General features: G+C 36.0%; 5 protein-coding genes, 1 long non-coding RNA gene and 2 pseudogenes across 10 annotated transcripts; 5 read left to right on the top strand and 3 right to left on the bottom strand.

The window, feature by feature from the left end:
• The first annotated feature begins 287 nt into the window (after positions 1-287).
• LOC104766877 (protein NDL3) lies at positions 288-3,467 on the top strand. Its single transcript, XM_010490846.3, has 10 exons — positions 288-761; positions 1,526-1,625; positions 1,714-1,811; positions 1,919-2,007; positions 2,111-2,171; positions 2,273-2,359; positions 2,471-2,548; positions 2,629-2,685; positions 2,781-2,972; positions 3,077-3,467. Exons 1-10 carry the CDS (start codon positions 702-704, stop codon positions 3,296-3,298), a joined length of 1,044 nt encoding a protein of 347 aa, XP_010489148.2. The 5' UTR covers positions 288-701; the 3' UTR covers positions 3,299-3,467.
• LOC104766876 (K(+) efflux antiporter 4) lies at positions 3,395-8,383 on the bottom strand. The gene is made up of 20 exons (XM_010490844.3): positions 7,827-8,383; positions 7,445-7,488; positions 7,269-7,333; positions 7,084-7,147; positions 6,918-6,979; positions 6,734-6,809; positions 6,512-6,586; positions 6,298-6,369; positions 6,122-6,205; positions 5,942-6,010; positions 5,634-5,711; positions 5,391-5,479; positions 5,176-5,272; positions 5,043-5,096; positions 4,847-4,942; positions 4,546-4,734; positions 4,377-4,454; positions 4,160-4,204; positions 3,923-4,012; positions 3,395-3,846 (listed from the first exon to the last, which is right to left on the bottom strand). Exons 1-20 carry the CDS (start codon positions 8,104-8,106, stop codon positions 3,763-3,765), a joined length of 1,791 nt encoding a protein of 596 aa, XP_010489146.2. The 5' UTR covers positions 8,107-8,383; the 3' UTR covers positions 3,395-3,762.
• A 2,522-nt stretch (positions 8,384-10,905) lies between these two features.
• LOC147921041 (1-aminocyclopropane-1-carboxylate oxidase 1) lies at positions 10,906-12,497 on the top strand. The gene is made up of 3 exons (XM_087502935.1): positions 10,906-11,309; positions 11,399-11,619; positions 11,720-12,497. The coding sequence occupies exons 1-3, from the start codon at positions 11,184-11,186 to the stop codon at positions 12,303-12,305; spliced, it is 933 nt and encodes a 310-aa protein (XP_087359061.1). The 5' UTR covers positions 10,906-11,183; the 3' UTR covers positions 12,306-12,497.
• LOC109131051 (uncharacterized) lies at positions 11,668-14,357 on the bottom strand. 2 transcript variants are annotated; one of them, XR_002036783.2, is made up of 3 exons: positions 14,216-14,357; positions 12,665-14,124; positions 11,668-12,462 (listed from the first exon to the last, which is right to left on the bottom strand). It is a non-coding gene; the product is annotated as an uncharacterized LOC109131051 (long non-coding RNA). The 2 variants fall into 2 exon arrangements; XR_015591541.1 differs by having other exon boundaries at positions 11,668-12,380.
• Positions 13,917-18,404, top strand: LOC147921040 (tetraspanin-2-like). 2 transcript variants are annotated; one of them, XM_087502937.1, is made up of 4 exons: positions 13,917-14,130; positions 14,235-14,541; positions 17,629-17,929; positions 18,164-18,404. In XM_087502937.1, exons 1-4 carry the CDS (start codon positions 13,937-13,939, stop codon positions 18,172-18,174), a joined length of 813 nt encoding a protein of 270 aa, XP_087359063.1. In that variant the 5' UTR covers positions 13,917-13,936; the 3' UTR covers positions 18,175-18,404. The 2 variants fall into 2 exon arrangements, with proteins under 2 accessions (XP_087359063.1, XP_087359062.1); XM_087502936.1 differs by lacking the exon at positions 18,164-18,404 and having other exon boundaries at positions 13,937-14,130; positions 17,629-18,091.
• Positions 18,405-19,026: 622 nt separating this feature from the next.
• On the top strand, positions 19,027-20,439 carry LOC104766881 (cytidine deaminase 1 pseudogene; annotated as a pseudogene). Its single transcript, XR_015591002.1, has one exon. The product of XR_015591002.1 is annotated as a cytidine deaminase 1 pseudogene (transcript).
• Positions 20,440-22,118: 1,679 nt separating this feature from the next.
• On the top strand, positions 22,119-25,492 carry LOC104766882 (enhanced ethylene response protein 5). The gene is made up of 13 exons (XM_010490857.2): positions 22,119-22,407; positions 22,925-23,061; positions 23,198-23,291; positions 23,398-23,487; positions 23,588-23,653; positions 23,743-23,832; positions 23,922-23,978; positions 24,078-24,139; positions 24,221-24,308; positions 24,420-24,496; positions 24,830-24,904; positions 24,999-25,104; positions 25,192-25,492. Exons 1-13 carry the CDS (start codon positions 22,240-22,242, stop codon positions 25,321-25,323), a joined length of 1,242 nt encoding a protein of 413 aa, XP_010489159.1. The 5' UTR covers positions 22,119-22,239; the 3' UTR covers positions 25,324-25,492.
• A 371-nt stretch (positions 25,493-25,863) lies between these two features.
• LOC104766883 (putative pre-mRNA-splicing factor ATP-dependent RNA helicase DEAH5 pseudogene) lies at positions 25,864-27,651 on the bottom strand (annotated as a pseudogene). The gene has a single exon (XR_015591000.1). The product of XR_015591000.1 is annotated as a putative pre-mRNA-splicing factor ATP-dependent RNA helicase DEAH5 pseudogene (transcript).
• Between the last annotated feature and the right edge of the window lie 18 nt (positions 27,652-27,669).

Below are 27,669 nucleotides of genomic sequence, written 5' to 3'. Positions count from 1 at the left end.
AATTGAAGAAGAAGAAGTCGTCTTATTATGTTTTGTAGTTGGATCGGGTTTAGCAGCTGGGATTATCGATTTCAATTGGAGGTGTATGAATTAGGATAAAAACATAAGTTCATGTAGCTAAATTAAGAATTAACTTTTTTGTGTTGTTATTTTCAGAAGCTAAAAGTCTGTGTTGGAAAAATGAGAATGGTGAGAGTAGAGAGGGGAATAATGCGGCAACCCAATAATAAACGAAAAAAGAAACTAAAGTGAATAAATAAATACACTGAGAAAATGATTAGGGAATTATAGAAACGGCGCCGTTTTGAAGATCGGTGCAAATCCAAAAAAAAAAACAAAGAAAAAAGAAGTAAAGAGTCATCGGCGTCGGTGGGAAGTGATTTTGATTAACCAACCGCTGGGCCATTAAAAGGGCAAACGCGGCTTTGCTTATAAAAGACACAGACACAGACACAGACATCGAGACAGAGAGAGAGATATAGTGGTCCATTCCATTGAAGAAGAAGACAAAGTGAAAGCCTAAAAGAGCCGTTGAAGCGTACAATCTAAAGCAATAATAATAAGCCACAAGAGAAAGCTCAAGACTTTGATTGTTGTGTTGTTATCTACCAATTTCAATTTCAAGATATATATATATAGAGAGAGAGAGAGAGAAAGAGCAAGAGCAAGAAAAAGCGCAGTCTTGAGGGGTTTCACAGGCTATGGTGGGTTTAAACGACGACGTCTCAGTCGACATTGAAGAGATCTACAATGGTGGCAAGGTTTGTTTACTCATTGACCTACCAAATTTACTTCCTTTCTCCCATTACTGTACCTGTGTCTTACTCTAAAGTTTGATACTTTTTGTGGTAAGTAGAACCGTCACATTTCGTTTTCTCTCTTCTGGGTTTTTAGCATCTATACTCAGTGGGCAATTGAATTGAAATTAGCCATTGTTCCTTGATTTTTTAATCTTTTAGTAACTCTAGCTTCAGTTTCTTGATTGGAATCAAAATTTGTCATATCGTGTTCTTGATTTTAGTTTTGTACAAGTTGGGAGATTACTTCATTGATACTTAAAAAAGTTGTTTCACTTTGTCTTATGGATGACGACCCTTTGAATTTTTCATCTGAAATCTACAAGTTGGGTGTTACTTTTAATTTTGATTCTTTCATAAGAGATTCCGTTGAAAAATGTTATCCTTTTTTTGCTCCATGATTGATATATAATGTCTGACTTTTTTAAGCCATAAGTTATCTCTTGTGCTGATTTTTCTGAGTCTTGCACATGGGAGAATCTCTTCAGGACCTTAATTTTTTTTCTTGTCTGGAACAAAGTTGGAATGTTCCTTTTCTTAGCTGTATATGATTCAGAGAAAAACAAAAATAAAGAAAATATATATATTCTGGTTTGTAAATGTTGAGCTGAAACTGGATGAAGGCTAATGGTGTGCATTTTAAAATCGAGCCTGTGGCATTGTTTCTTTTTTCTGTAAACTTGGATATAGACTGACTCATTTCTTGCTCATTTTCTTATCTTTTGCAGGAGCATCATATCAAAACTTGCCATGGTTCGGTTTCAGTTGTAGTTTATGGCGATCAAGAAAAACCAGCACTGATCACTTATCCAGATGTAGCACTAAACTGTAAGAGTTGGGAATATGCACTTAGTTCATGATTTGTTTTCACTTGATAATCTGACTTTTGATTCTTGTGTGTATTTATGTCTGCTAGATTTGTCGTGTTTCCAAGGATTGTTTCTCTGCCCTGAAGCAGTCTCCTTACTGCTCCATAATTTCTGCATTTACCATATTAGTCCCCCAGGGCATGAGGTTTGCAAAATTGATTGTCTTGAAACAATTCATTAGTTTCTTTGTAACTACTTTGCTGTTTGCTCACGTTGTGTTGGGTTCCATCGTATCCACAAGAGCTTTTGCAGTTTGGAGCTGCTCCAGTTTGTTCCAATGATCCGTCGCCTTCTGTTGAAGACCTCGCAGACCAGATTCTTGAAGTATTGAACTTCTTTAGGTAAAATTTATTCATGTTTCGGCTAACTCTCACTCTAACTTTGGGCTATCGTAACAAGAATAGTTCCGCTATTATCCTCTGAATATCTATATGTCTCTTGCAGCCTAGAGGCAGTAATGTGCATGGGGATCACTGCTGGTGCCTACATCCTTTCCTTGTTTGCTGTATGTACTCATTGAGACCTTTTGAGGATTTATGTGTAGCTATATTCTCAGAAGTTCATACAATATCTCATTACTTATCAGTGATTGTTTTATTGTTGCAGATTAAACATAAAGACCGAGTTTTGGGTTTGATTCTTATATCACCTCTATGCAAAGCGCCCTCATGGTCTGAATGGTTTTATTACAAGGTTTATTTTTCTTCACTTCCCATCATAGTTTATATGACTGTACAAAAGGGGAGTATCACACACTTTTTTCGCATCCAGACTAATAAGCCTATGTTAAAAATTATTATGCAGGTAGTGTCAAACTTGTTGTATTACTATGGCATGTCTGGGCTGTTAAAAGATATTTTCCTCCAACGGTACTTCAGTAAGGTAATCTTTCTGGTGATTCCTTGGTGGAAACCGGCATAGACTCAATAGTTATCGATTAATCTTGTTTTTAATCGCAACAGGAAGCTCGTGGTAGCTCTGAGGTTCCAGAGCGGGATGTGGTACATGAATGCAGAAGAGTGAGTGCTAAACCTAGTAGTAGTTTCCAGATGATTTAACAGCTTTTCATCACCTTGGTAATAACGTTGTTGTATAATATGATATAATTATACAGCTGCTAGGTGAAAGACACAGTAGTAGTCTTATGCGGTTTCTGGAAGCAGTTAACAGGAGACATGACCTAACTGATGGATTGAGAAGTTTGAAATGCCGTACACTCATATTTGTTGGCGACCAATCTCCCTTCCACTCTGAAACTCTACACATGGTGACCGCATTGGACAGAAAATACAGTGCCTTGGTTGAGGTATGCGGTTTAACGTAAAAACAGTTGTGGTAGCTCTTAGCTTCTCTCCGTGAAGATTCAGGCTCTAAGATTCTTGAAACATGTATTTTTGTCTTAAATTGGAGGTGCAAGCTTGTGGATCAATGGTGACAGAAGAGCAACCACATGCGATGTTGATACCAATGGAGTTCTTTTTCATGGGGTTTGGATTGTATCGGCCTGGTCGGGTTAGCGATAGCCCCCGTAGTCCACTCAGTCCGTCATGTATTTCACCAGAGCTTCTTTCTCCAGAGAGTCTTGGTATAAAGCTAAAGCCAATAAAAACTCGGGTTCCCACGAAATGTTAAAGAAGAAACACACATTGATTCATTGTATTTTTCCTCTCATATTTGGTGTATCAATTCAAATATTCTTTTATTAAATCTGTGTTTGTACTTAGTAGATTAGCTCAAAAACTCAATGTATAAGAGATAGTTTTAACTTTGTATGACTACAATACGCTGAAGATGTTTCTTATTTTGTTTTTCAGAACGCATAAGAATAAAGAAAACAAACTAAAAAATAACCTCTTCCTACCTTCTTTACTCAAGAAAAAAGAATCCCAAAACATTAAACAAAAAAAAATGGAAGTGAAGTTACAAGTCTCTGTAATTATCTTCGTGTAGAGATTTTTATACAGGGTTCCTCTTGGGGTTTCTTCTGATATCTCAATGCATCTATACATTTCGGAAGCTCCCATTCATTGCCTTTGCCTAGCTTGAGACCAAATGTGGCTTGGTGTTTGCGTGTTATGCTGAACATCATCAAAACTTCAAGAGTCGTGAAGAGAACCTTGAATCATCAGAGATATACGCTTTGCACTCTCCGAGTGATACAACTCTCCTTTGAAACCAATCTGTAAAGATATTAATGTTCAAAATCTACGTTTTGAGCCAAATCCATAGAGAAACAGATAGATGACTTGGAGTTACCTCGGTTGAGCTGTCGGGAGAGAACCACCGTAAGAGGACTCCTAAATGTACAACGGCTGGTATCAACTTGAATAGCAATGGCGTTGTTACCTGTTATATAATTTAACTTAGAATACTAACTACACAATATTGATTCAAGTATGAGAAATCTACTGCTATTCATTGATAATCAACTTCCGTGTCAATATTCATTTTGCAATTGAACTGGACCAATGCGCAAAAGAAATAGACACGTACCAGGCTCAAGGCTGTTGTTCCAAGAAGCAGGAGGTACAATTTGCTCTGCAAATAAACACAAAGCTCTTCATTACTATCACTCCACAGTCCACCCAAAGCAAATAATGAGAAAGCTATTATATGGTCATATACGGTCTGGAAGATATACGCTTAACATATTTACTAATGAAGCATTGAATTTATCAAAGAAGCAGTTTTTTTATTGCTTATTGCTTACCTCAATTAGGTGAAGGTTAGATGCTCGACTTAGCAGAACAAAAGCAAATTCCCCAATCTGTGCAAGGGACATTCCAACCTATAGAAAAGAAAAGAAAAGTGTGAGGCCTCTTTCCACAAAAGTTTTGAATAATGTGAAAGCGGGAAAAAATGAAGGGTTCACTTCTTACAAGTACTGCAGTTTTATTATTATATCCAAAGACTTTAACAACGATCGCAACTACCACGGTCTTTATCACTATCACAAGTAACACAGCTGCTAACAGAATGTCAACATGGTTCCACAAGAAGTGCATATGTATCAGCATGCCGATACTAGCAAGGAATAGCGCTGCAAAAAAATTGCGGATGGGTTCCACCTGTAAGGAGATAGAAGCGATCAGAACAGGTCTATTGGTAAAATCTTTGTACAATGGGCCATAGAAAAAGGGCAGCGACCCTCGTTCGAAAAAGTCAATCTCGAATTCCTACCTGCTCAAGAGTATGCTGAGCGAGATCAGTTGTAGAGATCATCACTCCTGCCGCAAAGGAACCCAACTCAAGACTTAGACCTAGCTTGTCACTACACTGAAGAAGCCAAAACGATACTGGATTTAAGAACTGACAAGTTGAGAGTCACCCATGTGCAAGCAGCCAATAGAAAGAAGAACAAAGGGACCAGACTAACCCAAGCGACAAGCAAGCAAAATGCTACAGCGGCCAACTGATAGAGCTCGTTAGTCTGTAAAAGATTGAAGAACGCTTAAGATGATAAACATTTCAAAGACGAAAATAGAAGCAAGTAAAAAAATTGTGTATACCTGAGAAGAGAGGCTTGTCATAAGTTTTAGAAACCAAGGTACCCAGGTACGGGACAATACAAACAAAGCACCCAAAAAAGCAATCAAAATAGCCAACCTGGAAAGAAATCACCATCCGGTCACAAACTTGGTTTTATTAAACCTAACAAGTGAACAATGGAAGCAGAAAATTGTTGATATTTTCACAGAAATTCCTGGAAGAGAAAAATACATACGATTTAGCCATAGACAACACTCCTTGAAGGACACCAGATGTGCCACCAAGAACTGGCAGGAGAGCAAACAGCAAGCCCACAGCACAATCCTGGTTATTCTCGAAACAGTAAATTAAAGTTCTAATGAAAGTATTGTTGCATACAACATACTACTTGAGGTAATGCAGTGTTTAGAATAAGAGGGGGAAAAACATGCAATAATAATATTAGAGATGCTATTGTATTGAGAGTGATCTGGAATACCTGAAGAATAAGTGTTCCAACGGTTATCTGGCCATGTAGAGCACTTATGCTATTTCTTTCCATCAAAAATTTCAAAACCTGGTACAAAAATCATGGTGAGGTAATGAGAACATAAGAAGAACAATCAAGTCTTAAGAGCAATTTAGGAAAACATAACCCACACAGTAAAGAAAAGGTAAAACACAGTCGAGAGTGAGCACAAGGGAAATATTATAGCAGAGTAGAACAAGGTCAAAATATTTATTTACATGCAAGGCGCTCACTACCACAAAAGTATGCAAAAGTACACAAAGGAAATTAGAATATACCACTGCTGTTGATGACATCGAAAGAAATGCTCCTACGAAAATTCCTTCTGTTAGTTTACCGCCACATAACTGCAGTGAAGAAACAGCCAAGTCAACCGAAGGTACTCTATATTCATGATTCATACCACAAAAATCCTAATAACTCTTTCTTAACTTGATTCCTACACATTTGGAACATACCGAGGCTGTTATTCCACTCAAGCACATGAACAAAAATATCTGAAGAAGACCTCCTGGAATAGCTACAGCACGAACCACACGAAGCTGTAACCAAAAAGTACAATAACTGTCTCAAAAGTTTCAATCGATTCGAACAAAGAAACCTGACAATTATAAGTGGGTGGAAACATGCAAACCTTCGCTGCAGAAAATTCTAATCCTAAAGCAAAAAGGAGAAAGATAACACCAAACTGAGCTACTGTTTCAACCTGTGCTACACAAAAAAAATATAAATCATGTCTTTGTCAACCATTTATATAACCAGGCAATCTGGTACTCATGAAAACTTCCAAATGTACAATGAAGACAACAAAAGAGGAATTTTGAAGTACTAAAGCTGTTGTAAGCTACCTGCACCATTTCACTAACAAAGCTCAACCCACCCGGTCCAATGACAGATCCTGCCAATAGATACCCAGTAATGACCTGCCATAGAAGTAGTGTAGAAATTAATTGACGTTTGATCAGTCAAAAGCTAACAAAATCGTTTCCACAATGTTGGAAAGGTGAATAATCAGTTCTAACAAAATAATACTGAAAGTTACAAGCTTTGCAAAGGCAGTGTGTACTAACCGGTTGACCAGCACAAGCAAATGCAATTCCACCACAAGTGGCAGAAACAATGACGACGACTAAATCTGATATCAGCCTACAGATGTACCGTGTTAAGAGACGTCCCAACAAAAAAAAAACAGTAAGTTAGATACTTACAAATTGTAATCGAATGAAGAACTTTTCTTACGAATGTTATACTTACCTTAAATCTAGCTGCAGTACAGGGTACTTGGATTTTGGATTGGACATTATAAAAACGTTGTCCTGGATTAAAATTACAGCAAAGTTATTTAACGCGAATACTTCTACACATGGCTGCATGATAGATGTACATTCGTCATACCATATATAGACTATCTAAAGCTTACCTTCCTATCTATCAGTCTTGGAGTATCTTCTACGCCATTCTCGTTATCCAAATTAAAGAACGATCTAGAATAAAATCACTGTTATGTTATAGTTTTCTTTAGCCAGCGAAACAAAAGAAGACTACAGCGACTACTTGCAAGGATCAACTCCAAAGAGGGTAAAAGTAAGCATAAGGAAGACTCACTTCTCCTCCTTGGTCTTGGTTTCATTTTTCTTTGGCTTAACTCGAGCAACAGTCTCTAGAACAGCCTAATGAGCATAACAAATGGCTTAATCAAAAATAAAAGACAGAACTGAGTAGTGTGCTGATAGCAATAGGCCACAATGAAACTGGCGAAAACAAAGATTCGAACTACCAACCTGCTGATCAGCAACACTATTATTGAAGCTTCCTGGATCAGGAACTGCAAAAACAAAAACAAAAGCATTTCAGAAAAAAAAACTGAAATGAGTATTTTAATCAAATGCTAAAAGGAAGGCCACGAGCCCTGAGAGAGAAATCTATAAACCTAGAAAGACAGAAACTTTCCAATAGATGTGAGAGCACATTGAGAGAGAGAGAGAGAGATAGACACTAGACCACTTATAGCTAAACCAATGGGAGATAAATCCCTAGTAGAGGAAAGATCAAAACACAAGCTGATCTCTGAAAACAAAAACCCTAGCTCTACACCAAGCGTGAGAAATTGGGAAAATGCAGAACAATGAAAGATCTAGTAGAGAGAGGGAGAGAGAAAGAAACCTTCGTTCTGGTCATTCTCAGGAAACTCTTTCTCAAGTGCTCGATCGATCATATCAGCGAAACTATCTTCCTTAGGTTTGGCACTCGTCGCATTGGACTCAACGAAGGTACCATTGATCTCATCACGCGTAACAACTGAGCCAGTCTCGGTATCGTCGGAGTCGGCGGAAAAAGCAAGAGAGAAGAAACTACAGATCAGAAGAAGCGTAAGAAGAAGAATAAGCCTCATCGTTTTTATCACAAAGAATTTGCTAGTGTTGTTGTTGCTACACCGCCGCATCTCAGTGATTGTGGCGCGGCGGAGCGTTAGAGATAGAAAGAGATATAGAGAGAGAGAGATCTTCGTGTGCTTATTAAAACTTCTCTCTCTCTTTCCGGTGGTTGGAGAACGAGAAAACTGAAAGATTGAGAGAGAGAGAGAGACTGAAATTAATTTTTTTTTTTTTTTGGTTTTAATTTAGTGATTTAATTAAAACATTTTTATTAATTAATTATTTTGTTACTAAGGCTCTGTTTGCGTAGGCAAATGTTAATTAGTCTTCATCGATTCTGCTTCTGGAAACAAAAAGTGTGCAATTTATTTGGTTTAGTGGTCGTAACCGAGTCTTTTATGACACGCGCCTCCGAATTGCGCGTGGTTCTACGAATGATAAACAAAAATCATTTATACAGCAAAGTAAAATAAAAAAAAAGGTGATTTTGCTGAATTTGCACATTAAATACTTAATATAGTATTATTTTTTAATCGGGGTTGATTCATTGATTGTATATGTTTGGTCTCTTTTGGCTTCTTTAGTTTGGAGTATTTTCACCAAAATTCCCTTTCTTTTATGCTTCTTAAATCAGCCAATTTTTTGGTTTAACCCAACTTCGTTTCTGTGTATCGATTGATCTATATGACTATATGTTAAAAAAACAAAAAAAGAGATAAAAGACCTCTATTTTGGTACGATTTAGAGATTTTAATTAATATAAATTCATTTAAATGCTCATTTTTGATAAAGATGTTCATTTTAGGACTTGGAAAATTCTGCAACAATTTTTGGAAAATAAAAGTTATCTATGAATGGAAAAAAAAAAAGTTATCTATGAATGTGTGGAGAAAAAAATATATATATATATACTGCTTCTTTTTATAGTAACTAATGAGTGTTGTTATCATTTTTTTGTTATGAAATTTTAATTACTATGTGTCAAAGAATGTTGTTTTGTAATAATAATGTATTAATGCAACTGGATTAAAATTTTATCTTCATTAATTCATTTTAATAAGCAAAAAGACTGATAATTGCTAATTCTTAATTGGAAAAGTACATCGTAGTAAAATCAATAATTTTTTAATAATTTAAAATATTATTATAACAATAGTTATAAAATAACAGTGTTAGAATTTGTAGCTTAGCAGTTTGTACTTTGTGCTAATATCGTCAATGTATAATCATCACATGAATATAATGTAGCGAAAAAGGGAAAACACAAAAAAAAAAAAAAACATTAGATCGAAACTATATATAATCAAAGTTTGGATATAGCATGCTTTCATATCAGTTTTTGTGAGAATTTTACTACCATTTGATTGGCGATAACTATGGAGAGACGGTGCACCGACTCATGAGAGATTGCATCAAGGCATCAACTCGGAATTATCAATCTGAAGTTCTGAACCGTCGATTGTAAGGCATGAGTCATAGATATTTGACAGTTTTTGCTATATTATATGATTTCTTTTATATAACATAATCCGCATCCTACGTTATGATCACCCACTTTAATTCCATTTAGGTTATAAGATTTCATTCTTTAAAGTTGCGTTTAAATTGACGTAAGAAAAGAGTGAAGTTGACAAAAAAAAAAGGTGAAGTACTTAAAAGTTGTATGAAGGATATATACATAGTCTTGATCGGGCAAAGACCATACTGATATAGAAAATATCTTAAAATGGAAGAGAGACTCTTGGGGAAGTAGAAGCTTCAATATAATGGAGTTATTAAAACAATAGATAAACTCTAAATAGGTCTTATGACCCTTAACGAATTCAAAAACATGAAAAATTTATACAAACGACCCTTTTAGATATCTTGACAAGATCATATACATATAAATCCTTTTTGAATAATTCCAAAATGCTAAAAGTTGAATCATTCGTTGTAAAATCACAAATACACGTACGCATGTTAAAGATAGATAAAGTCCGTGTGTTCACAAACGATTAACCATCATTTACAATTATGTAACATATCAAAAATGTAATGACGTAACATATTAACAACACCAAAACAAAAAAGATTCAATAACAGTTTGCCATATTCTTCCTCAGACTAGACAAACATGAAACAAGTTAGGTCATAGATAACTGAAAACGTCTTTCTAAATAATTAGGTCTTGGCCCATTTAAGCTCTCTAAAGGACCGCCATGGTTGAATATGCTTACACCATGCACGAGTGAAAAGGATATCTGTGTCGGTGCTGATTTTTAGACTAGACTAACATAACACAGATGATAATCCGGAATATTCGACGCTAAAAAAGAAAAGAAAATATAACATTCTTTAAACACTACTATCACAAATTCTTTATAAGAACAAAGAAGTGATAATATATGAAACTTATAAAAATATTTATTCAAAACCGAGAGCGCCCATAGGAGGGGCCAATTCTTTCGGTTAATTCCGCTTAGACCCACATTCATTTCTTTTCTATTGTCGGATGGAATATGGATGCCATCCATCAACCTTACTTTTTTTAGCCAGTAGTACTAAAATTCTAAATTATTTGGTCATATTATCATTTTGATTAGTTGTCTATATAGCTCCTCACTAAACACAACAACTTAACACATTTTTTTGTAACACTAATCACGCTGAGAAAAAAATCAGTGGAAAGAAAAACATAACAGAGACATGATAGGCTAGGTCCAGTGAATATGATATGAGTAGGGATAAGAAAGAGAAAAAAAAACACTTTCCTTGTGAAGAAGAAAGATAATTCACATTAATTAGGTTGCAAGAAAACATAATGAACTGACCCAAAAAAAACCTTAAGATATTATGAAAAATTCAAAAACTTTTGGTCACATGGTGGTTGTATGGACTGAACTTGGACTTCTCTGTAATCCCTATTGTTCATTTTACATTTCCAAAGCAGATTCTTATTCATTTTTCTAATTATTTAAATTGGTACTCAATCGAGTGAAAAGAATAGTATTGAAAGAAACTATTGTTTTTGCCTCCAAGTAGGCACCTATGCCTCCTAAGACACAATACAGAACAGTGTTTCAACTCTTCACTCCATTGCCTATATATACTCTTTTCAGATTGCATTCAACCAATCTGTGCCTGAGAACAAAATTTAGAAGAGATGGTTTTTATCAAAGAGAGAGAGATGGAGATTCCAGGTGTTGATTTTGGAGAATTGGATGGAGAGAACAGAAGCAAGACTATGTCACTTCTCGATCATGCATGTGATAAATGGGGCTTCTTCATGGTATGTTATATATCTTTATGCAAACGCCAGTGTTTTCTAAGATATACATATATCTACTGTATATCTTTAAGGAATTGGTGTATTTGCAGGTTGATAATCATGGAATTGATAAAGAGTTGATGGAGAAAGTGAAGAAGATGATTAACTCTCACTATGAGGAGCATCTGAAAGAAGAGTTTTACCAGTCAGAGATGGTCAAAGCTTTGAGTGAAGGCAAAACCTCAGATGCAGATTGGGAAAGCAGTTTCTTCATCTCCCATAAGCCAACTTCAAACATCTGCAAGATCCCAAACATTTCAGAGGAACTCAGGTAAAGTAACTAAGAAGTTAAATAGTTCCAAAGGCTTTACAGTTTTACCTGTTTGCTCATTATACTAATCAATGTGAGAGGGGCGAAACTGATATTGCAGCAAGACGATGGATGAATATGTTTCTCAACTGCACAAGTTTGCAGAGAGTCTCTCCAAGCTCATGTGCGAGAATCTTGGTCTTGACGAGGAAGACATGATGAAGGCCTTTTCTGGTTCAAAAGGTCCAGCTTTTGGGACAAAAGTGGCTAAATACCCAGAATGCCCTCGTCCTGAGCTCATGAGAGGGCTGAGAGAACACACTGACGCTGGGGGAATCATATTACTCCTGCAGGATGATCAAGTGCCTGGTCTTGAGTTCTTTAAAGATGGGAAGTGGGTTCCTATACCACCATCCAAGAACAACACCATTTTTGTCAATACCGGTGACCAAGTCGAGATACTGAGTAATGGGAGGTACAAGAGTGTTGTACACCGTGTAATGACAGTGAAGCAAGGAAGTAGACTGTCGATTGCTACGTTTTACAATCCGGCTGGTGATGCCATAATATCTCCAGCTCCAAAGCTCTTGTATCCAAGTGGCTTCCGGTTTCAAGACTACCTGAAGCTTTATTCAACCACCAAGTTTGGGGACAAAGGCCTTAGACTTGAGACCATGAAGAAAATGGAAAATGGGCATTCAGCCTAGGAAGCATCTGGACTTTTTAACGCTCCCATAAAATTCTCCCATTTTTGCTTAAAACTTGTCTTTTCTTGTGTTTCCCTTTATAAAGAAAATAACAGCCATGTCTGATTCAGCTATACTAGTTTATTCCTGGGATGATCAGTTCACAAATGTCACCACTCTGTTCAATTCAAAAGTAAAATATTATCCTCTTATGCTCTTTTGACTACACAAGCCAATCAGAAACTTGTTTGACCTCTATCCCTACATAACATAGCTCTTATCGTTCGCGATGTTCAGTTGAATTTGTAAAGTGATTGTGCATTAAGAAGTTCAGGAAAAAAAAAAACTTAAAACTCTCGAAAATTCTACACATCAATCACCTTGCAAATGAAGTTTTTGAACCAATCCTTCCTGAATGTCAGTGGGAACACCAACACCAGAACTCCTCAAGAAGCAAAATTGGAGTCTGGCTGGGGCAACCAAGCTCTTCTTCCATCACGTTCACTTGACAAGTTCCAAACCAAAACTGAAGAAGGCTCAAGCAAAGTTTTTGATCTTTTAATTAGACAATGAGCTAGTAAATTGAGGTCTCAGATGTCAACATGTAACGCAACGCAGACGCTTAATGTTACCCACAACATTCCCATCATCTTATTCCATATTCCCAGCAAATAGCGTTTCTGAATCTATACCAGCGTATACTACTGAAAACCAAGTGGGTATAGACTCAAACTCTTCTCCAATTCCATCACCAGCCCAAGCCAATAAATAAACCAGATGAGAACATAAATTTCAATCCTTAACTTTGGTTACACATTCTATCGAGCAGCTTGTGTGCAATTACCAATCCTCTGAACCAAAACAAAAAGCGTACATCTTCGATCATTTACCCGATATTTCCCTCATCAAGCTGATGAAAAATCGCGCTCCAAAACACCTCTAACTCTAATGCTGGAAAAGAAGAAAATTTCGAACAATCGAACTCACTTTCAAATTTGCGTTCTGTCGGAAATTTCTCAGTAAAAAACAAACTAAGTCGTCACGCCACGTGGTTAGTTCTCATTGGTTGATACCTTCAGTACTTACACAGAATAGAAGAATCTTCTTCGATATAAAGCAGTAACAACGCACACAAACGCGCGTCTGTTGCACAAACTCGCTTACAGAGCCAACATAAAGTAATCTCGTGTCTCCGCGTGTCCGTCCGTCCATGTGACATGATTCCACTCCTTAAAGTTAAAACCCAAAAAGCCGGTCCGACCACCAGATTAACCCAGTTCACTTTATAACATCGCATTTAAAGTGAAAATAAAAACTGTATCCCTTTTTACCAGTTCACTTTCCATCATAAACCAAACATTCCTATTTTCTATGTTTAATTAATCGAATAAAATAATAACCCACACCCTTTAAATCAACATCAAACCGGAAATTGAGTTTTCCGGACCGGAAATAACCGAACCTCGTTTTCTGTAAATAGGGAGTAAACTTTCACACATCCCATCACCTCTAACCACCGACCTTCATAAGTCTAAAAACAGAGACAACAATCAACACTCCTCTCACTCTCATAATTTCATTTTCATTCTATAAAAAAACAAACAAACAAAAACTCGAATCTTCTTCAAGTCAGAGAGAAAGAGAGAATTTTGATGGCGTTAGCGAATAACTTAACGGCGATACTGAACTTACTAGCTTTACTCTGTTCCATACCAATAACGGCGTCAGGTATATGGCTAGCTTCAAAGCCTGACAACGAGTGTGTTAATCTCCTCCGTTGGCCCGTCGTCGTCCTCGGCGTTCTTATCCTCGTCGTCTCTGCAACTGGTTTCATCGGCGCCTACAAGTAACAATCAAAAGAACCATTTTTTTAATGAAATTTACAGAGAAAACAGAGTGAGTTGTGATTTACAAATCATAAAGATCTCAACTTGGAGCTTTCAAATTCAGGTACAAGGAGACTTTGCTGGCGGTTTACTTGTGTTGTATGGCGATACTGATCGGGCTTTTGCTGGTGGTTTTGATATTTGCGTTCGTCGTGACCCGACCCGATGGATCGTATCAGGTTCCGGGTAGAGGTTACAAAGAGTATAGGGTTGAGGGGTTCTCGGATTGGCTGAAGGAGAACGTTGTTGATTCCAAGAATTGGGTGAGGCTAAGGGCTTGTTTGGCTGATACTAACGTTTGTCCTAAACTCAACCAAGAGTTCATTACCGCCGATCAGTTCTACTCCTCCTCTAAGATCACTCCTCTCCAGGCATGTTCTCTCTTTCTTCTTTTATTCCTTTTTTTTTCTTAAGATACCCCTCTACTTCTACTTTGTTTGATTTGTCTCCCCCATAAATTTGTTTTTGTTTGGTGTATTGTGGTAGTTGTTATGCAACCTGTGGTTAATTAAAGTAGGTTAGGATTATGGGTAAATGAATCATATTAAGACAGTGTGAGACTCAACACTCAACAGCGGCATATATATTTTGGTAGTATTTTTTTCATATAAGAGTAACATTTTAGAGGGTTTTTGGTTTTATCTATTTGACTTTATGCAAAATTTCATTTAACTTGATTTTGTCATTTTAACGTTAAAAAGTTAAGTAACATTTTCGAGTAAAGAAAGTGGAGTTGATTATTTTTGTGCTTTTACTCATAGAACATTTTATATACTCCCGCACTTGACCAAATTTGAATTGGTTGGTGATACTAATAAAAATCATTAGGCTAACATTTTAGGTCAAAAATAATAGTGTTAATTGGATTAATAGTACCACAAATGCTCTTTTTAAGCTGTTTTTGGACCCAAAGAAAGAATCCAAGAAGCAAGACAGTTTTAACATGCTTAACAAGTTTAGTTATGATGCATTTTTCATACTATTTATGATGCATATTTACGAGATATTAAAGTCATTATCACACTTAATACGTCCATAAGTCAAATAAAAGCGTAGTACACCTCTCTACATGATTATTCATTCTTGATAGGGTAACTTGTAAACTAAGTTTTCTTGCTAGCTAGATCTTCGAGTCAAAAATACATATTCAAAGATACTAGTAACTAACTACAAAGTTGACAGATAATACCGTGATGACCGACTTTTTAAAGTTAAAATCTAGACTAAATATTGGTTTTGCAACGATGCCAACGAATCATTTTGGGTATAATGAAGTATTATTAGATGATTAATGGAGATAAGATACGAAGTAAAAGAGAATGTTTTGTAAATCTCTAGATTATGTGAGACCTACGGTTTGTCCTTGTTCTTGCAAACGAATAGAGAGAAAGGTCCATTTTTCAAAGGAAAAAAGTAAAGTATGTGGCTCATCTCATAAAAGTTATAAAATTTCTCGTTAGCTTTTGTGAGTCCAAAAGAGGATTGTTCTTATTCTCTATATTCTTTTTTGTTTTGCAGCTTTAAGTTATACAGTATTTCGTTTTGTATATCTCCTTATCTTTGACAAAACTTAAAAAAAAAAAGGTTTCTGACCTAATTAATCTTATGTATTCTAGTGTTGAAGTGGAAAAAACTACATTAGTTTTCTTAACATATCGTAGTTAGTGACATTTTGTGATAATTTAGGCCATATGCAATCACCATTATTGAAACATATTTATTCCTAGTAGACTGGTGTAGAAGTTGATGGAGACCAAGTCCAAAAGATTATGTTGTAAGATATAATCAGAATTCAAAATTATACATTATCATAAGGACCCACCCATGCACCCACAATAATGTACATGATAAAATATGTTTTATCTGTTTATATAATGTTTGTCCTTTGTCACTATCTCACTCACAAAATTCAATGATCCCATTCACTTTAGATAAGTCTTTTTATATCCCAACTCAAAACTTGACAAAATTTCCAACTTTTTCCATTCAAATTTTATTAATTAAAATCAATCTTAAAATTAACTTTTTTTATGTCTTTTAAGCTTGAAACATGGAGTGATTAAGGGTATATAGCTCAGGAACTTTTTTATCCGAACAATATATTGACCAAAGGAAGTAGGAACTATAAAATCTTAGGTTTTTCTTATTATTATCGAAATAAAGACTTGCCTTGAATGTTTACTAGATTTTAAGTAGTTTTTGGATTCTGATTTTTTTAAAATCTATTTTTTTACTATTCAAGATTTTCAAAAAATAGATTCCCTTGAATTTAGAGAAACTAGTTTTTGGGTGGTTTCTTGCAATTTTAAAGAGAAACTAAAAACCATAATTTATGGTTTTTGTAAAAAATAATTATTTTCAACGAGAACATTTTTAATTTTTGAGTTTTTGATTTTTTATTTATTAATTTTAAATTTAATAGCAAAAACTAAAAATTAAGAAATCAGAAACCAAAATTCAAAATCTAAAATCTAAAAACCAAAAACCATCTAAAAACTAATTACCATTCATGGCCTTAGTTGTGGGCAATATGATCATCTAGTTTTCTTATATTCTTAACGAATCAGAAATTTCGGTAAATTTGTATTATTATATCATCCAAACAATATTTCTAGCAAGTTGTCATCCTAGTCCATTGTCACTGTAACAAGATTGGAACCAACCACTAATAATTAAATAAGCCTAGATGATGAGGTTTTGACTGAGTTATATATCGTTAGTCACTAGACATGCATTATTAAATATTGGACCAATGATTTGATTCAATAATTACAAATCACAAGTCTTTGTCTCCACCATGAAACATAATAGATAATTATATCCCTCCCATATTGTCCCACTTTCTTTTTCTTATTTGAATAATTAAGACGGAAGACATAAGTAGATTTCTAGGAAAGAACTATACAATTTCTCTTCCTCGAGACAAAACCAAAATTTACTCATAAGGAATACGAGGATTATTCTGTGATAAGATTCATGTGTTTTCCTCTCCTTATGTGTTTTACACTAAGCAAACAATTGCTTAGGTTTCATTGTTTTATATCATGATTGTGTTTGTTTGCATTTTGTATATACTTTTTTTATCCAACCCATAACCTTAGAGCATGTTAAGCAAAGATTATTTATTCGCTGTAAACACAAACGCCAAACGCATATGGTAGAGTTTGTGTTTACATTGTGTAACATATTATAATTCATAGTAAACGTAAAACTTGCGTTTGAAGCAACTAGAGCACACTATTTCAGAATACATAGGCCTAAATCCATGTTACAAGATCATATAGATATACATGTTCTCGCCAAGCTTATGGTGTAGCACATATATAAGATATCTTTAAAAGGATCATCATATTTTAATTTGAAAAGTAACTATTTAATTGTTCTTACATAAGGCAAAATAGTTTTGTTGTTTTCATATCTAATTGTAACATATTCTTCAACGTCTTGTTGTTTCACAGTCCGGCTGCTGCAAACCACCCACCGCGTGTGGCTACAACTTTGTGAACCCAACACTGTGGCTAAACCCTTCCAACATGGCTGCAGACGCAGACTGTTACTTATGGAGTAACGACCAAAGCCAGCTTTGTTACAATTGCAACTCATGCAAAGCTGGTCTATTGGGGAACCTTAGAAAAGAATGGCGTAAAGCAAATCTCATACTTATCATCACTGTCGTTGTTCTCATATGGGTTTATGTCATTGCGTGTAGTGCGTTTAGGAATGCACAGACTGAGGATCTCTTCCGCAAATACAAACAAGGTTGGGTCTAAAGTGTGTATTGTGTATAAATTTGTTTGTAGTAGTTGTTGAAAATATTGGAGTACTCGGAAATAGCTTGTGATATCATTTCTTTTCTTTTATGGATATTGTTTTTACGTTTCTGTTAGATTTGGTGTTGAAAAGAAAGCAAAATTGAACTCTTACATTGTTTTGGATATGAGTGTTTTGGTTTTTTTATATTTTCACCACTTTTTTCTTTTGGGGTTTCATTAGGTGGTGTATAGAAGGTTGGGCTTACTGCCTCCGGCTGTAAGCTTCCTGAATTGCAAGGCCAGTGAAGTGATTATTATTGATGCAAATATGTCATCAAGGCTATACATATATTGTTTTTTAATCTAAGGTTGAGTTTATGCTACAACATTTTCTTTTTTTGATATGGACCAAAAAAGTGTTATTTAAAGATAAATTGTCACAAAATGTCCCTAATTAAAACAGTGCATTGTTGTTTGGATAATAGAGTGTTCTCTCAGTTTCTTCTACTATAGGAGAATCTTTAACCATTGGTTAAAACATGGTTACCAAACAAAGACTTGTCTTTTGTTTGTGAGCTCTCATCTTAATATAATCGAGAGAAATGTGTGTGACGTTCCAACGATAAGAACAAACCATAATTGCTAAAGGATACAAAGCTCTCTTTAGTCCCGTGTACTTCTTTCTATCTTACTAACATCTTTTTGTAATTAACTATTTTTCCTTGGATCTCAATCAAATAATTGTTAAATTAACAACACCGCATTTAAAATGTTTATTATTCATTCCCTAGCCTCTATCAGAATTATATAAATCTAAGCTGTCTTTAGCTATAATACAATTCATTTCTAATCTCAAAATAAGAATATTTTTGTAGTTTCGTAACGTGGTCGAAACTACTAGCTAAGTTCCTTGATCGATAATATAGTATTATCAATTCAAGATGAGCTTTCTTAGACCACGATTTTAACATTATGTTACAATAACATGTTTCTTGCATCTTTCGTAGTTTGCATAAAGACTAAAAAAGTATCCCATTCGGTTTAGTTAAAACCGAAATCTTATAAATTTTAAATATTATAAATCCAAATCAACAATCATATGCCAAATCCTTTTTGTATTTGCTTTTATTTTTAAAATCAGTTTTGAATATGATTTTTATAGATCGTCGTCATCTTAGCTATTTTACATTATTATTAAATTTACAAAATTGAACCGAGACCGAGAACAAACCAAACCAAACCAATTCAGATACTTCATTCAATTGCGTAATGTAGCTTCATACTTTGTATCTATCTATAAATAGTTTTGTTTCACAGGGCATTCCATTTCATAATCCTCCCCGTTTCCCGGATCTCTCCTATCTCAAAAAAAAAAACCCGACCCATTTTACGCGATCCAAACCGGGTCAACCCAAAATGGACAAGCCAAGCTTCGTCATCCAATCCGAAGAAGCTGAATCCGCCGCGACAAAACTCGGCGTCTCCGTCCTCCAGCTCCTCCCGACGCTAGTCAAATCAGCGGAATCCTACGCTCGAACTCCGATTTCAAAATTCAACGTCGCAACCGTCGGACTCGGATCATCGGGTCGGATCTTCTTAGGCGTCAATGTTGAATTCCCAAAGCTCCCTCTCCACCACTCAATCCACGCCGAGCAGTTCCTCGTCACCAACCTCACGCTCAACGGCGAGCGTCACCTCAAAAACTTCGCCGTCTCCGCCGCACCGTGTGGTCATTGTCGTCAGTTCCTTCAAGAAATCCGCGACGCGCCTGAGATCAAAATCCTAATCACCGATCCAAAAAACTCCGCCGATTCCGATTCCGCCGCAGACTCAGACGGATTCTTACGCCTCGGAAGCTTCTTGCCTCACCGATTCGGTCCCGACGATCTTCTCGAGAAAGATCTCCCTCTTCTCCTCGAACCTCACGATAACGGTCTCGTTATCTCAGATCTCGATTCGGTCTGTAACGGAATCACCGATTCCTTCGCCGATTTGAAACAAACGGCACTAGCGGCGGCGAATAGATCGTACGCGCCGTATAGTTTGTGTCCGTCGGGAGTTTCGTTGGTGGATTGTGACGGGAAAGTGTACAGAGGTTCGTATATGGAATCGGCGGCGTATAATCCTAGTTTGGGACCAGTGCAGGCGGCGCTGATTGATTACGTGGCTAACGGTGGTGGAGGAGGTTACGAGAGGATCGTCGGAGCGGTGTTGGTGGAGAAAATAGATGCGGTGGTCCGGCTAAAGCAGACGGCGAGGTTGTTGTTAGAGACCATATCGCCGAAATGCGAATTCAAAGTGTTTCATTGCTATGCAGCTTAAAACGAGAGAATCATTTAATTATCGCAAAGACGAAAACGAATAATATAAGAAAATGTGACTTTTAAAATTTTATTTCATACGCTATAATTGTTGAAATTGATGTGTGCTTCTCTCAATGATGATGTGGATATATTTAAAAATAACGTTTATGACACATATGAATATGATAAGAAAATAAGATAAAGGTTTTTATTACTGCTATTATTTAAACGTGAAATATAATTTATTTCTTAATTATTATGGATTTGATTGGTAATGTAGCTAAAGCTGTACGTGAAAACCGTACAAAAATCTGATAGTAAAACTTTTAATAAAGGTTTTGGTAAAGTTTTTGTAATTGATAAAAATTTAAAATTGTACCACTTGTAATACTTTATTTTGGACTATTGAGGAGTATTGTTATATTTTCTTTTTCCTTTTGGTGTGTTGGTGAGTTGTGAACAATCAATCTAAGTTTTTTAGTTGAGTTGGTTTTCATATCGAATACTTTTTATCAAAAAAAGAAAAGATACAAACATATGTTAGTAGGAACCCTAAAAATATAAAGTCTCTCAATTTCTAGTTATTTTCAACTTTTAACATTTACAACACAAATGTTAATCCTGGCTTAACCTTTCTCAATTCAAATTACTCTAAAAGATATTAGTGATAAACAATTTAAAATATATTAAAATCTTGATTTAAAAAAAATAAATGAGTTTTTGGAAACAAAAACCAAAAGCTCACTTTATAGTTTAAACTACTAGTCTACTACTGTTAGTAAAGTCAGGTTGTAACTCGGTTCTTTTTATTAAACGTCAAGTTATAATGGTTCTTTTATGCTCGCATAAAGGCAAAAATAAATGTACATATTTTGGTGCCTTTAATTTATACATTGAATTTAATTTGTTGGAGTAAAGGTTCCAAATACGAATTGTATGAAAGGAGAGAATATAAAGATCGTCCACTAAGCAGCTCCCTACTATGAGACTATGAGTGGTGAACAATGAATCTAAGATCTTTAGATTACTTGATTTCATAATGAATACTTTTTAGGGATAAAAAAAGCTAAGAGCATACATTTTTAGCAGGAATCGTACATAATTGTCTAGTTATCTCCATTCTCCAACTTTTAGCATTACAACATATAATACTAATCCTGGATTAACTTCTATCGATTCAACTATTTTTTTTATTAAAAAAAGGCTCGATTCAACTATTCTAATAAGACATTAAAATTTGTACAAGATTACTTGTTACAAAGACATAATAGATATAGCTGTAACCTGTAACAATTTAGGCTCTCGTGTAAGGAAGAGTTTTAAGGAAATGGATGTTTGCTTAAAAAAGGCCGAGAAAAAAAACATTGTGGAAACAAGAACGTAGACATCTTTGTTATCTTGTCAAAATTAATACTAGACGTCATTATAGGCTTGTCGTAGTTTCTCAACTGAGGTTAAATCTCAGCCGCTTACTCATTTTTGTTCTGTCAGTTGTTTTGTCTTTTACGGTAAAAGACATCAAAAGTGTCCTTTTATGTTTACAAAAAAAAGGTCACAATTTGAGTAACAAAATCAACATCGAAGAAGAGTATTGTTTAGCCACAAGCTCAGAGATAATGCAGATGGGATCCATTTCTCTCCAACTTTTTTTAAAAACTATTTCTTAGTTTGGAAAAAAACTTTATAGAATAAAAAGTTTGCACATAATTAAATTGTAAATTTTAATATGGACCATAAGTAGCCCAACTAGTGAATTAATAAGCCCAATATCAGAAAACATTATCTAGATACTTTACGTTGATCCGTTAGATTACTTACAATCGGACGGTCCAACCGTTCCCACGATTCACAATTAGTGTGCTTATATTACGTCGTCGTTTCCCTTTTTTTTTTAAGACATCTCTCCGTTGTTTTCCTTTTTTGTTGTTTCCTCTACTTAACCACAAGAACGAAGACTTCGATTTCGTTTCTCTCTGAAAGCATAAGTTAGACGAAGAAGAAGAAGGTGACAACAATGGCGTACGTTAGTATGGGTGAAGCTCACAGGCGAATCACTGAATACTTAAACCGTTTCTGCGACGCCGTTTCGTACCAAGACTCTTCTACACTTTGCCGTCTCCTCTCTTTCTCTTCCAATTCTCCACCTCTTCTCTCACTCGCCGACGCACTCAACCTCTTCCAGGTACATTAAAATTTCTCATGATTTCTCCTGTTTTAGTCGAGACCCATGATGTAAATTATCAGCTTTAAACACACTAGGATAATGTTTTTGCGATTAGTGTGGTAAAGTTTGTGGCTTTTTGTTTCGATTTCAATCTATGATGCTTTACAATATGTTCCAATTGGGTAATCATATATTTGAATTTAGGGCTCAATAGAGTAGGAGCATAATCCTACGATAAAAGCATGATCTTTATATTAGCAAAGTTTGTACCTTTTAGGTTCAATATCAATTTATGATCTTTAGAGTATGATTTTTCCAATTGGGTCCTCCTACTTCATCAATGAGTATGAAAATTTTGAATTTAGGCCGTGAAAGTGTCTCTCTAATTGAGTTATTGTAGTGAAAACTCTCTCTCTATGTTTGAGTTTATGAGAATGGTTTTTTAGATTTAGGGTTTGAAACTTTTTGGATTTATATGTAGAGAGCTTTGAAAGGGCTGAACCCTTTGAATTTTCCTTTTCTTTGACTGATACAGGATGCTAGCAGTTTGATTAGACAGTCTGATAAATTCTCTGAATACGGCGAGATTCTGGCTCATTTGTTTCGTTCTCTACAAAGTTACCGAGTTGGGAATCTGGTTGAAGCATACCTTGCTTTTGAGAAGTTTGCCAAGTAAAGTATTCTTGTTCCCCTCTGCTCCTTTATTAATGTTCTAATTTGATTTCAGGGTTTTACCTGTTGTATGATAGGTAAGCTCTTTATTTGTGTGTTCTCAATGTCTGATATTTGTTGGATTCTATATGTGCAGTGCATTTGTTCAGGAGTTTCGTAATTGGGAATCTGCATGGGCATTGGAAGCTCTGTATGTTGTTTGTTATGAAATTCGGGTTCTTGCTGAAAAGGTTGTATCTCATTCATATGTCCCTTTTTGAAAATTTAAATCTTGTTCAGTTTCATTGCATCGAGGACTCAGTTCTAAAAGCATGATTTTTCCAAATTGAAATACAGGCTGATAAGGAGTTAACTTCTAATGGAAAATCTCCCGAGAAATTAAAAGCAGCTGGATCTCTTCTCATGAAAGTTTTTGGAGTTCTTGCTGTAAGTTGTCCCTTCTATCTATCTTTATATCTTCAGGACTATTAGTTTATGTTTGTGTTCAGTTTCTTTTTTTGGATCCTTATGTAGTTTTAAACTGTAGGGGAAAGGTCCAAAACGAGTGGGAGCACTATATGTGACGTGTCAATTGTTCAAGACCTACTTTAAGGTGATGTGCTTTCTGGCTACAGTTTTATATTTCTGATTTGAAATGATTTTACATCCAACTAAACATGTGTCCCTAATTTTGTATTTCAGCTTGGAACCGTCAATCTTTGCCGAAGTGTAATAAGAAGTATTGAAACTGCTCGGATATTTGACTTTGAGGAGTTTCCAAGAAGAGACAAGGTATAATGCAATTCTCTGCAAACAGTTTTAGTTTTTGGCCTCTCGATTTAATTACTAATTATCTTCTGTTTCTTCTTCACAAACACCAGGTCACATACATGTATTATACCGGACGATTAGAAGTCTTCAACGAAAATTTTCCTGCTGTAAGTCACGAAGAGATTTTCTCATTCTTTCACAGTTCATTTTGTTGTGTCAATCGAAATATTGATGGTAATATTTAATCTTTTCTTTGGATCATGCAGGCGGATACAAAGCTATCATATGCCTTGCAATATTGCAACCCCAAAAGAGAACGGAATATAAGGTTTGATTGTGATTTTACTCTGTGATTACCTTACTCTTGCATTGCGTTGCTTAATCAGCTTATGTGGCTTTTTTGTATCAGGATGATATTGAAGTATTTGATACCCGTGAAACTTTCAATAGGAGTTATACCGAAAGATGAGCTCTTGCAAAATTATAATCTTCATGAGGTAACAACTTTACTTTTGTTCTATGAAATTCTCTTCAATTCTACGTCAAACTTATTTCTCATCTGCGGGTGATATTATATCTCTCTTAATCCAATTTCTCTACTTGTCCAGTACACAAAGATTGTGCAAGCTCTGAGAAAGGGTGATCTCAGGCTTCTCCGGCATGCTCTTCAAGAACATGAAGATCGGTATGTATTTCTTTCGACCTCATCTACATCCAAATGATAAGTCCTTGTGGTTACTCTAGTGCATGAGCATTGTGATTAGCGTAGGCTGATTGTAGTGGATTATGGCTGTGCTGAAAACTCAGTAACAACTGGTTCTTAGGTAGAGAGCTAACAGGTTAAAAGAAAGTTGGGGCAGGAGTTGGGATGTTCTGGATTTGTCTAGGGATTATGATTTTGCAGTTGGGTCGAGAGTAGAGTTGATTTCGTTAGTTAAATGACTTAAGTCTCTATGATGATTATTTGGATTCCTATCACTGGACAACTTAATATCGATCTAATAAACTCTTTGTACAGGTTCTTGAGGTCGGGTGTGTATCTTGTCTTGGAAAAGCTAGAGCTCCAAGTGTACCAGAGACTCATGAAGAAAATGTAAGCCAGTTAATGTAACACAAGCTTATCAATCCACCCAGGATTCTCGGATTACTTTAGTTTCATAACTCTTATTATCAATTTTTTTTTTCAGTTATATCATCCAGAAGCAGAGTGATCCAGCGAGAGCGCACCAGCTGAAGCTTGAAGTGATTGCCAAAGCACTAAGATGGCTAAAAATGGACATGGATCTCGACGAGGTATCTTATACGTTCCCATCCCTTTCATTGCTTTTGATTACTAGAAAATGAATTCTATAAACTCAAAAATATTGGTTTTTGTTGCAGGTGGAATGTATAATGACGATATTGATATACAAGAACCTTGTGAAAGGTTATTTAGCGCACAAGAGCAAAGTGGTAGTTCTAAGCAAGCAAGATCCTTTCCCTAAACTAAACGGGAAGCCGGTTGGCTCATAGATTATATATTTACCCTTCACGAGCAAGCCCTGCGAACAGCGGGCTTATTTTTGTTGTTGTATCAAGAAACCAATATTGCTTAATCTCATTATTGTTTTTATTGATAATATCGTCTGGTCGATTTTATTTAGCAAAAGGAATGTTAGAAAAGTAATAAGAACTTCTTCTACCGGCTTGTAATTTTTTTTTTTTTTTTTTTTTTTTACATCAACGAACACAAGAACGAAAGCAACAGAGACGAATACATATCCGTGGATATTTCATCAAATACCAAATTAAAAAATAATAATAATTGAATGGAAATTTAAGTAATTAATAAGTTATGTATTTTTTACTTTTTGGACTAGCAGAAGGAAGTACAATTTTTCATACATGTCAGCAAAAAACGATGATGCAGCTATAATCTATGTGGCTCATCCATCATCACTTGTGTTAGCTTTTTTTAGCTTACAATACATAAACAGAGTACATTTGAAGATAAAAAAAAAATTAACGTAAGGAAGAAGAATAGGTTTACCCAAAAAAATAAGGGAAAGTCTCTCAAGCACGTCTTTTGGTGAGACGCCATGAGTTAGGCTCGTGGTAACGGTCATACAAAGGCTCAATGCGTTCTTGGCGCTTGCGCTTGCTCATTTTCTTAGGGTCAGAGACTTTGAAGAACCTTGGAGCTAACTCAACAAGCCACTTTGGGTCAATCACAGTTACTTCTCTCATGTACTCTTTGGTCGTCATCACAAGATCATGATATATAACCCAGTTTGGTTGTCTCTGGAACAGCGCGCTGCTCGGGTGTATATACACCGGTTGATTCTCCACTAGTGTCCTGTAACCTTCCTGTGGATCTTTCCTTGCTACATGGAAGAAGAATCCTGCCGTGATTGCTTTCCTTATCTTGGTGAAATCCTTCCCCGCACTCACCACGTCTAGTTTATACTTGTCCATAATGCTGACAAGTTGTTTCCTCACATCTTGAGCACGTCGTAACGATCTTGACTGTATGAAATTTTCAAAACACCATGGACCTGACAAGTTTCTTGCCTTCCACGCCTCATATACAGCCAGTAACGTCAGGTGATCACCCTCGGGCTGGAAAAACTTTGCCCGTTTTTGGTCAGCCTGAGCTTGCTTCTCCCTCGGTCTATAAAATATGTTGTCTGTCTGGATCATAGCAATCATCGTTAAAATCTCATCGCTGCACCCGAGATCCACACTTGCTAGCAACATTTTAGAAAGCGGCGGTTCAAGAGGAAACTCTGCCATTTTTCTACCAAGCTTCGTCAACAAACCTTCTTCATCCAAAGCTCCAAGGCTGTACAACTGTTTCATTGCAGAGATCAATGCTTCTCGTTTAGGTGGATCCATGAAGCCAAAAGATATCAGGTCATTAATACCCATGGCTTTCATGGTCAGGCTTGTCATTCCAAGATTAATCCTTTGGATTTCAGGGATTGATGTAGGAAGCATCTCATTACGATATGCGCTTTCCGTGTAGAGACGGTAACATTTTCCAGGGCCAGTACGACCAGCACGTCCAGCTCTTTGCTTTGCGGATGCCTGTGAGATTGGAGTAATGACTAACGATTCTAGCCCTTGCTCTGGGATGTACACGTTCTGCTTTGCAAAACCAGGATGAACAACGTAGTATATACCATCTATTGTTAAAGAAGCTTCTGCGATATTTGTAGCTACGACCACTTTCCTTTTACCAGGAGGTGAAGGATCAAATATTCTAGATTGCATTTCACTAGGAAGGGCACTGTAAACTGGAAGTATGATGAGTTCAGTAACGTTTTTGCCTAGACCTTTCATTCTCTCATAAAGAGATTGGCATGCATAATCGATTTCTTCCTGTCCAGTCAAGAAGAGGAGAATGTCACCCTCAGGTTCAGTCAAGTGAATCTGAAGGACTGTGATCAGAGCTGCATCCAAGTAATCTGTTTCTGGCTGTTTGGTATACAGTACCTCAACAGGAAAGGTTCTTCCAGGAATGGTAAAGATGTTGCAGTTGAAGAAGTACTCAGAGAACTTCTCTGCATCCAATGTGGCAGACGTGACAATCAGACGAAGATCAAGTCGACGTTTCAACAGCTTCTTTAGAAGACCAAAAAGCACATCAGTGTGGATTGTCCGCTCGTGAGCTTCATCAAGCATGATTACAGAGTATTGAGAGAGGTTTTCATCTATCAGAATCTCTCTAAGAAGCATACCATCAGTCATGTACTTGATCACTGTATCTGGTCCAGTACAATCCTCAAACCGAATCGCATACCCTACCTCCTCTCCTAAACGACAACCAAACTCCTCAGCTACTCTCTTGGCAACAGACATCGCAGCAACCCTACGAGG

This window comes from Camelina sativa, chromosome 19 (assembly GCF_030686135.1).
Source record: "Camelina sativa cultivar CO46 ecotype springtype chromosome 19, ASM3068613v1".
Lineage (NCBI taxonomy): Eukaryota > Viridiplantae > Streptophyta > Magnoliopsida > Brassicales > Brassicaceae > Camelina > Camelina sativa.
This window is presented reverse-complemented; position numbering and strand designations above follow the sequence as displayed.

Excerpts from the sequence above, each read along its gene's own strand:
- LOC147921041 (XM_087502935.1), top strand. The coding sequence starts at position 11,184 with ATGGTTTTTATCAAAGAGAGAGAGATGGAGATTCCAGGTGTTGATTTT. Across the intron at positions 11,310-11,398 it reads ATAAATGGGGCTTCTTCATG|GTTGATAATCATGGAATTGA; the intron begins GTATGTTATATA and ends GTGTATTTGCAG. Across the intron at positions 11,620-11,719 it reads AACATTTCAGAGGAACTCAG|CAAGACGATGGATGAATATG; the intron begins GTAAAGTAACTA and ends CTGATATTGCAG.
- LOC147921040 (XM_087502937.1), top strand. The coding sequence starts at position 13,937 with ATGGCGTTAGCGAATAACTTAACGGCGATACTGAACTTACTAGCTTTA. Across the intron at positions 14,131-14,234 it reads GGTTTCATCGGCGCCTACAA|GTACAAGGAGACTTTGCTGG; the intron begins GTAACAATCAAA and ends TTTCAAATTCAG. Across the intron at positions 14,542-17,628 it reads CTAAGATCACTCCTCTCCAG|TCCGGCTGCTGCAAACCACC; the intron begins GCATGTTCTCTC and ends GTTGTTTCACAG.
- LOC104766877 (XM_010490846.3), top strand. The coding sequence starts at position 702 with ATGGTGGGTTTAAACGACGACGTCTCAGTCGACATTGAAGAGATCTAC. Across the intron at positions 2,172-2,272 it reads ACATCCTTTCCTTGTTTGCT|ATTAAACATAAAGACCGAGT; the intron begins GTATGTACTCAT and ends TTATTGTTGCAG. Across the intron at positions 2,360-2,470 it reads CTGAATGGTTTTATTACAAG|GTAGTGTCAAACTTGTTGTA; the intron begins GTTTATTTTTCT and ends ATTATTATGCAG.
- LOC104766876 (XM_010490844.3), bottom strand. The coding sequence starts at position 8,106 with ATGCGGCGGTGTAGCAACAACAACACTAGCAAATTCTTTGTGATAAAA. Across the intron at positions 4,455-4,545 it reads ATAATAAAACTGCAGTACTT|GTTGGAATGTCCCTTGCACA; the intron begins GTAAGAAGTGAA and ends TCTTTTCTATAG. Across the intron at positions 4,013-4,159 it reads GAACAACAGCCTTGAGCCTG|GTAACAACGCCATTGCTATT; the intron begins GTACGTGTCTAT and ends ATTATATAACAG.
- LOC104766882 (XM_010490857.2), top strand. The coding sequence starts at position 22,240 with ATGGCGTACGTTAGTATGGGTGAAGCTCACAGGCGAATCACTGAATAC. Across the intron at positions 23,488-23,587 it reads AAGTTTTTGGAGTTCTTGCT|GGGAAAGGTCCAAAACGAGT; the intron begins GTAAGTTGTCCC and ends TTTAAACTGTAG. Across the intron at positions 23,979-24,077 it reads TCAACGAAAATTTTCCTGCT|GCGGATACAAAGCTATCATA; the intron begins GTAAGTCACGAA and ends TGGATCATGCAG.